Source organism: Chaetura pelagica, unplaced genomic scaffold, assembly GCF_000747805.2.
Source record: "Chaetura pelagica isolate M959 unplaced genomic scaffold, ChaPel_1.0 scaffold1038, whole genome shotgun sequence".
In the NCBI taxonomy this organism is placed as follows: domain Eukaryota; kingdom Metazoa; phylum Chordata; class Aves; order Apodiformes; family Apodidae; genus Chaetura; species Chaetura pelagica.
This window is the reverse complement of record NW_009954127.1, coordinates 15,404-24,086: the sequence shown is the minus strand read 5'-3', so window position 1 is coordinate 24,086 and position 8,683 is coordinate 15,404. Positions and strand designations below refer to the sequence as shown.

Here is an 8,683-nt window from a genome sequence, read left to right as displayed (position 1 = left end):
CCGGTGGGGTGGGGGGGGTTCCTGGGGGGGGTGGGGGGTTCCTGGAGGTGGTTCTGGGTCCCTGGAGGTGGTGGGAGGGCCCTGGAGGTAGTGGAGGGTCCCTGAAGGTGGTGGAGGGGCCCTGGAGGTCGTGGGAGGTTCCCGGTCAACCCAAACCTTTGGTCAACCCCCAACCCCTTGGTCAACCCAACCCATGGGTCAATCCAACCCCTTGGTCAACCCAAACCTTTGGTCAACCCCCAACCCCTTGGTCAACCCAACCCATGGGTCAATCCAACCCCTTGGTCAACCCAAACCTTTGGTCAACCCCCAACCCCTTGGTCAACCCAACCCATGGGGTCAACCCAACCCTTTGGTCAACCCCTTGGTCAACCCCCCCTAGAAGGACCCCAGGAGACTCTTCTTGACCCTCCACCTTCTGCTCCCCCCAGTCCAGGTGACCCTGGATCCCACCACAGCTCATCCCCAGCTCCTGGTCTCGGCCGACGGGAGGAGTTTGAGGTGGGAAGAAGCCCAAGAAGCCCCATTTGACCACCCAGGATGGGCCACCCAACCCTACGTGTTGGCCCATCAGGGCATCACCTCGGGGAGGTGCTGCTGGGAGGTGGAGGTGACCCCTGAAGGCTCCTGGGCCCTGGGGGTGGCCCAGGAGACCTCGAAGAGGATGGAAGAAGCCACCACAACCCCCCCTGAGATGGAGCTTTGGTCCCTGGGTCTCTGTGAGGGTCAGTTTTGGGCCGTCACCTCCTTCCAGACTGTCCCTTTGTCCCACCTCCAGGTCCCCAGGAGACTCAGGGTCACCTTGGACTACCAGAAAGGCTTGGTGGCTTTTTTTGATGCTGACAAGAAGGTCTTGATGTTCTCCTTCCCACCAGCTTCGTTCCAAGGGGAGAAGGTTCGTCCCTGGTTCCTGGTGTGGAACGAGGGGGCCCAGGTCACCTTGTGTCCCTGAAGATCTTCCCACCCACGTCCCCACCACCCCCAACCCTTGGAGGGGTCAACTTCAACTCCTAGTTGGCCATGGGTCAACCCTCAACCCCTTGGTCAACCCCCAACCCCTTGGTCAACCCCCAGCCCCTTGGTCAACCCAACCCTTTGGTCAACCCCCAACCCCTTGGTCAACCCAAACCTTTGGTCAACCCCCAACCCCTTGGTCAACCCAACCCATGGGTCAATCCAACCCCTTGGTCAACCCAAACCTTTGGTCAACCCCCAACCCCTTGGTCAACCCAACCCATGGGTCAATCCAACCCCTTGGTCAACCCAAACCTTTGGTCAACCCCCAACCCCTTGGTCAACCCAACCCATGGGGTCAACCCAACCCTTTGGTCAACCCCTTGGTCAACCCCCCCTAGAAGGACCCCAGGAGACTCTTCTTGACCCTCCACCTTCTGCTCCCCCCAGTCCAGGTGACCCTGGATCCCACCACAGCTCATCCCCAGCTCCTGGTCTCGGCCGACGGGAGGAGTTTGAGGTGGGAAGAAGCCCAAGAAGCCCCATTTGACCACCCAGGATGGGCCACCCAACCCTACGTGTTGGCCCATCAGGGCATCACCTCGGGGAGGTGCTGCTGGGAGGTGGAGGTGACCCCTGAAGGCTCCTGGGCCCTGGGGGTGGCCCAGGAGACCTCGAAGAGGATGGAAGAAGCCACCACAACCCCCCCTGAGATGGAGCTTTGGTCCCTGGGTCTCTGTGAGGGTCAGTTTTGGGCCGTCACCTCCTTCCAGACTGTCCCTTTGTCCCACCTCCAGGTCCCCAGGAGACTCAGGGTCACCTTGGACTACCAGAAAGGCTTGGTGGCTTTTTTTGATGCTGACAAGAAGGTCTTGATGTTCTCCTTCCCACCAGCTTCGTTCCAAGGGGAGAAGGTTCGTCCCTGGTTCCTGGTGTGGAACGAGGGGGCCCAGGTCACCTTGTGTCCCTGAAGATCTTCCCACCCACGTCCCCACCACCCCCAACCCTTGGAGGGGTCAACTTCAACTCCTAGTTGGCCATGGGTCAACCCTCAACCCCTTGGTCAACCCCCAACCCCTTGGTCAACCCCCAGCCCCTTGGTCAACCCAACCCTTTGGTCAACCCCCAACCCCTTGGTCAACCCAAACCTTTGGTCAACCCCCAACCCCTTGGTCAACCCAACCCATGGGTCAATCCAACCCCTTGGTCAACCCAAACCTTTGGTCAACCCCCAACCCCTTGGTCAACCCAACCCATGGGTCAATCCAACCCCTTGGTCAACCCAAACCTTTGGTCAACCCCCAACCCCTTGGTCAACCCAACCCATGGGGTCAACCCAACCCTTTGGTCAACCCCTTGGTCAACCCCCCCTAGAAGGACCCCAGGAGACTCTTCTTGACCCTCCACCTTCTGCTCCCCCCAGTCCAGGTGACCCTGGATCCCACCACAGCTCATCCCCAGCTCCTGGTCTCGGCCGACGGGAGGAGTTTGAGGTGGGAAGAAGCCCAAGAAGCCCCATTTGACCACCCAGGATGGGCCACCCAACCCTACGTGTTGGCCCATCAGGGCATCACCTCGGGGAGGTGCTGCTGGGAGGTGGAGGTGACCCCTGAAGGCTCCTGGGCCCTGGGGGTGGCCCAGGAGACCTCGAAGAGGATGGAAGAAGCCACCACAACCCCCCCTGAGATGGAGCTTTGGTCCCTGGGTCTCTGTGAGGGTCAGTTTTGGGCCGTCACCTCCTTCCAGACTGTCCCTTTGTCCCACCTCCAGGTCCCCAGGAGACTCAGGGTCACCTTGGACTACCAGAAAGGCTTGGTGGCTTTTTTTGATGCTGACAAGAAGGTCTTGATGTTCTCCTTCCCACCAGCTTCGTTCCAAGGGGAGAAGGTTCGTCCCTGGTTCCTGGTGTGGAACGAGGGGGCCCAGGTCACCTTGTGTCCCTGAAGATCTTCCCACCCACGTCCCCACCACCCCCAACCCTTGGAGGGGTCAACTTCAACTCCTAGTTGGCCATGGGTCAACCCTCAACCCCTTGGTCAACCCCCAACCCCTTGGTCAACCCCCAGCCCCTTGGTCAACCCAACCCTTTGGTCAACCCCCAACCCCTTGGTCAACCCAAACCTTTGGTCAACCCCCAACCCCTTGGTCAACCCAACCCATGGGTCAATCCAACCCCTTGGTCAACCCAAACCTTTGGTCAACCCCCAACCCCTTGGTCAACCCAACCCATGGGTCAATCCAACCCCTTGGTCAACCCAAACCTTTGGTCAACCCCCAACCCCTTGGTCAACCCAACCCATGGGGTCAACCCAACCCTTTGGTCAACCCCTTGGTCAACCCCCCCTAGAAGGACCCCAGGAGACTCTTCTTGACCCTCCACCTTCTGCTCCCCCCAGTCCAGGTGACCCTGGATCCCACCACAGCTCATCCCCAGCTCCTGGTCTCGACCGACGGGAGGAGTTTGAGGTGGGAAGAAGCCCAAGAAGCCCCATTTGACCACCCAGGATGGGCCACCCAACCCTACGTGTTGGCCCATCAGGGCATCACCTCGGGGAGGTGCTGCTGGGAGGTGGAGGTGACCCCTGAAGGCTCCTGGGCCCTGGGGGTGGCCCAGGAGACCTCGAAGAGGATGGAAGAAGCCACCACAACCCCCCCTGAGATGGAGCTTTGGTCCCTGGGTCTCTGTGAGGGTCAGTTTTGGGCCGTCACCTCCTTCCAGACTGTCCCTTTGTCCCACCTCCAGGTCCCCAGGAGACTCAGGGTCACCTTGGACTACCAGAAAGGCTTGGTGGCTTTTTTTGATGCTGACAAGAAGGTCTTGATGTTCTCCTTCCCACCAGCTTCGTTCCAAGGGGAGAAGGTTCGTCCCTGGTTCCTGGTGTGGAACGAGGGGGCCCAGGTCACCTTGTGTCCCTGAAGATCTTCCCACCCACGTCCCCACCACCCCCAACCCTTGGAGGGGTCAACTTCAACTCCTAGTTGGCCATGGGTCAACCCTCAACCCCTTGGTCAACCCCCAACCCCTTGGTCAACCCCCAGCCCCTTGGTCAACCCAACCCTTTGGTCAACCCCCAACCCCTTGGTCAACCCAACCCCTTGGTCAACTCAACCCTTTGGTCAACCCCCAACCCCTTGGTCAACCCCCAGCCCCTTGGTCAACCCAACCCATGGGTCAACCCCCAACCCCTTGGTCAACCCCCAACCCCATTGGTCAACACCCAACCCCACTGGTCAACCCCCAACCCCTTGGTCAACCCCCAAACTATGGGTCAACCCCCAACCCATGGGTCAACCCAACCCCTTGGTCAACCCAACCCTTTGGTCAACCCCTTGATCAACCCCCAACCCCTTGGTCAACCCAACCCATTGATCAACCCAACCCACCACCCTTGATGACCCCCCACAAGGGTTGAACGTGGCCCCAAATGCTCCTTCCCAAGTGGAGGTGGCTCTGGGGTCCCACCAGCATCTCCACCAGCTTCTGCCTTTGAGAGGAAGTAAAAACACTTCTCCAGCTCAGCAGGTTCTTCTCTGGTTCTTTTGTAGCTTCTGGATCTCAGGGGGGTTTTTTTGGGGGGGTAAAAATGAAGTTTGGGTTAAATAAACCTCGGTTGGGGGTTGGTTGGACCCAACGAGCTCCTCAAGCTTCTTGCAGGTGACTTGAAAACCACCTCGATTGTCCCAATCCAGAGGGAAAGACACAAAAAGGGAGCAAATGATGGATTTATTTTTAATTAGTATGAATGATTTTTAATTATTATGAATCATTGACATCCCTGAAGGACCAAAGGTCCATGGTTTTTTTGGAGGTTCAGGAGCTTTGTCCCCTCTGAAGTGGCCACCAAAACCAAAAAGCTGGTCCCACAGTTTGGAGGTGACCAACCCAAGGTGGCTTCTTCTTCTCCTTGGAATATTTTTGCCCCAAATTTCCCATTTTTCCCATCTTCCCCCCCCCCAAAAAGGCCCTTTCGTGCCTCAGTTTCCCCACCACCTCAAGGTCTCCACCACCTCCTGGAGAAGAAGAAGAACCTCTCCAAAACCAACATCCTCCTCCCTGTTGGCACCACGAGGGGAGGAACCATCTCAGGAGGTTGGAGAAGGACATGTTGACCCAACCACGTTGGCCCAACCACGTTGACCCAACCACGTTGACCCAACCACGTTGACCCAACCACGTTGACCCAACCACGTTGACCCAACCACGTTGACCCAACCACGTTGACCCAACCACGTTGACCCAACCACGTTGACCCAACCACGTTGACCCAACCACGTTGACCCAACCACGTTGACCCAACCACGTTGACCCAACCACGTTGACCCAACCACGTTGACCCAACCACGTTGACCCAACCACGTTGACCCAACCACGTTGACCCAACCACGTTGACCCAACCACGTTGACCCAACCACGTTGACCCAACCACGTTGACCCAACCACGTTGACCCAACCACGTTGACCCAACCACGTTGACCCAACCACGTTGACCCAACCACGTTGACCCAACCACGTTGACCCAACCACGTTGACCCAACCACGTTGACCCAACCACGTTGACCCAACCACGTTGACCCAACCACGTTGACCCAACCACGTTGACCCAACCACGTTGACCCAACCACGTTGACCCAACCACGTTGACCCAACCACGTTGACCCAACCACGTTGACCCAACCACGTTGACCCAACCACGTTGACCCAACCACGTTGACCCAACCACGTTGACCCAACCACGTTGACCCAACCACGTTGACCCAACCACGTTGACTCACCCACGTTGACCCAACCACCTTGATCCAACCACCTTGACCCAACCACCTTGACCCAACCCACCTTGACCCAACCTCAGGGGGACAACCTGAGGTGGGACCTGAACCCCACCACCCAAAGCCAGGGATGAACCTTCTCCCCACCAAAAGAAACCCTGGAGAAGACAAAGATCAACCCCCCGTCCTCAGCATCCAGGAAAGCCACCGTCCCCCCAGGGTGGTCCAAGTGGACTTTGACCTTCTTGGGGACCCACCTGAGGGGAAGTGGGGTGACCTTGGGGTTGGTGAGAGCCCGGATTTGCCCCCCCCACTTCTCCAAGCCCCAGATGCCACTTTGGGGGCAGAGGCTGAGGTGGCCCTTGCGACGGATGGACTCCAAGGCCACCCCAAGGGCCCAGTCCCCCGTGTCCCCCACGTCCACCTCCCAACTGTGGCGACCACCCAGGAAGCCCTGGTGGCCCAAAACGAAAGGCCAATAATCGAAACGTTCCGGGTTATCCGGGAGGTCTCGGGGACCTTCTCCATGTCTGACACTCTTGAGGTCCTCGGAGATGATGAGGTCACGATGGGCCGTGTTGGGGTCCAAAGTGACCATGGCTGGGGGAGGAGGCAGGAGAAAAAAGGGGAGGTTAGAAAATGGAGGAGGGGGAAAGAGGGAGGCAAGATGGTGGTCAAGGGGCAAAAGGGCCTCCAAGGTGGAAGTGTCTCCCAAGGTGGAAGCTCCTCCCAAGGTGGAAGGTCCTCCAAGATGGAAGCTCTTCCAAGATGGAAGCACCTCAGGATGGAATTGTCTCCCAAGGATGGAAGGGCCTCCAAGGTGGAAGTGTCTTCCAAGGTGGAAGGTCCTCCAAGATGGAAGCTCTTCCAAGATGGAAGCACCTCAGGATGGAATTGTCTCCCAAGGATGGAAGGGCCTCCAAGGTGGAAGTGTCTTCCAAGGTGGAAGGTCCTCCAAGATGGAAGCTCTTCCAAGATGGAAGCACCTCAGGATGGAATTGTCTCCCAAGGATGGAAGGGCCTCCAAGGTGGAAGTGTCTTCCAAGGTGGAAGGTCCTCCAAGATGGAAGCTCTTCCAAGATGGAAGCACCTCAGGATGGAATTGTCTCCCAAGGATGGAAGGGCCTCCAAGGTGGAAGTGTCTTCCAAGGTGGAAGGTCCTCCAAGATGGAAGCTCTTCCAAGATGGAAGCACCTCAGGATGGAATTGTCTCCCAAGGATGGAAGGGCCTCCAAGGTGGAAGTGTCTTCCAAGGTGGAAGGTCCTCCAAGATGGAAGCTCTTCCAAGATGGAAGCACCTCAGGATGGAAGGACCTCAAGGGAGGAAGTGTCCTCCAAGGGGGAAGGACCTCCAAGGTGGAAGGTCCTCCAAGATGGAAGCTCTTCCAAGATGGAAGGGCCTCCAAGGTGGAAGTGTCTTCCAAGGTGGAAGGTCCTCCAAGATGGAAGCTCTTCCAAGATGGAAGCACCTCAGGATGGAAAGACCTCAAGGGAGGAAGTGTCCCCCAAGGTGGAAGGACCTCCAAGATGGAAGGTCCTCCAAGATGGAAGCTCTTCCAAGATGGAAGCACCTCAGGATGGAAGGACCTCCAAGGTGGAAGTGTCTCCCAAGATGGAAGGACCTCCAAGGTGGAAGTTCCTCCAAGGTGGAAGGACCTCCAAGGTGGAAGTGTCCCCCTGTTTCTCCTCCACCTCTTCCCTATGGTGGCTCCTCCCCCAGCTCCTCCCCATACCTTGGAGCTTCTTCAGAGTCTCCTTCAGGGCGCTGCTCCTCCACAGGAAGTGACAGGTTCTTTCCTCTGCCTCTGCAGGAACATCTGGCAGCTGGAAGGTCACCTTCCCACATCTGAGGAGGGAAAAAAACCCACCAAGGACTCGAGAACCCACCAAGAACCCACCAGAACCCACCAAGAACTCAACAAACCACCAAAACTCCATCAAGAACCCACCAAGAACCCACCAGAACCCACCAGAACCCACCAAGAACCCAAGAAACCACTACAATCCCACCAAGAACCCACCAAGAAGAACCCAACAGAACCCATCAGAACCCACCAAGAACCCAAGAAACCACTACAATCCCACCAAGAACCCACCAAGAAGAACCCAACAGAACCCATCAGAACCCACCAAGAACCCAAGAAACCACTACAATCCCACCAAGAACCCACCAAGAAGAACCCAACAGAACCCATCAGAACCCACCAAGAACCCAAGAAACCACTACAATCCCACCAAGAACCCACCAAGAAGAACCCAACAGAACCCATCAGAACCCACCAAGAACCCAAGAAACCACTACAATCCCACCAAGAACCCACCAAGAAGAACCCAACAGAACCCATCAGAACCCACCAAGAACCCAAGAAACCACTACAATCCCACCAAGAACCCACCAAGAAGAACCCAACAGAACCCATCAGAACCCACCAAGAACCCAAGAAACCACTACAATCCCACCAAGAACCCACCAAGAAGAACCCAACAGAACCCATCAGAACCCACCAAGAACCCAAGAAACCACTACAATCCCACCAAGAACCCACCAAGAAGAACCCAACAGAACCCATCAGAACCCACCAAGAACCCAAGAAACCACTACAATCCCACCAAGAACCCACCAAGAAGAACCCAACAGAACCCATCAGAACCCACCAAGAACCCAAGAAACCACTACAATCCCACCAAGAACCCACCAAGAAGAACCCAACAGAACCCATCAGAACCCACCAAGAACCCAAGAAACCACTACAATCCCACCAAGAACCCACCAAGAAGAACCCAACAGAACCCATCAGAACCCACCAAGAACCCAAGAAACCACTACAATGCCACCAAGAACCCACCAAAACCCCACCAAGAACCCCACCAGAACCCACCAAGAACACAACAAAACCCACTAAGAACCCACCAGAACCCACCAAGAACCCAAGAAACAACTACAATCCCACCAAGAACCCAC

General features: G+C 56.8%; 3 protein-coding genes across 3 annotated transcripts in view; 2 read left to right on the top strand and 1 right to left on the bottom strand.

Moving 5' to 3' along the window:
• The window catches only part of LOC104393165 (tripartite motif-containing protein 7-like), a gene marked incomplete at its 5' end in the record, with an annotated part of 1,365 nt that extends 413 nt beyond the window's left edge, over positions 1 to 952 (top strand). Inside the window, one exon of the mRNA XM_010002635.1 lies at positions 432 to 952. Coding sequence (XP_010000937.1) covers positions 432 to 952 — 521 coding nt within the window. The remainder of the gene's footprint in view (positions 1 to 431) is intronic.
• A 68-nt stretch (positions 953 to 1,020) lies between these two features.
• LOC104393164 lies at positions 1,021 to 3,871 on the top strand. The gene is made up of 4 exons (XM_010002634.1): positions 1,021 to 1,024; positions 1,405 to 1,917; positions 2,378 to 2,880; positions 3,302 to 3,871. The coding sequence occupies exons 1-4, from the start codon at positions 1,021 to 1,023 to the stop codon at positions 3,869 to 3,871; spliced, it is 1,590 nt and encodes a 529-aa protein (XP_010000936.1).
• A 1,929-nt stretch (positions 3,872 to 5,800) lies between these two features.
• Positions 5,801 to 8,683, bottom strand: part of LOC104393163 (E3 ubiquitin-protein ligase TRIM39-like) — an 8,321-nt gene continuing 5,438 nt past the window's right edge. Inside the window, exons 4-5 of the mRNA XM_010002633.1 lie at positions 7,455 to 7,567; positions 5,801 to 6,321 (exon numbers count right to left, since the gene is read on the bottom strand). Coding sequence (XP_010000935.1) covers positions 5,801 to 6,321; positions 7,455 to 7,567 — 634 coding nt within the window. The remainder of the gene's footprint in view (positions 6,322 to 7,454; positions 7,568 to 8,683) is intronic.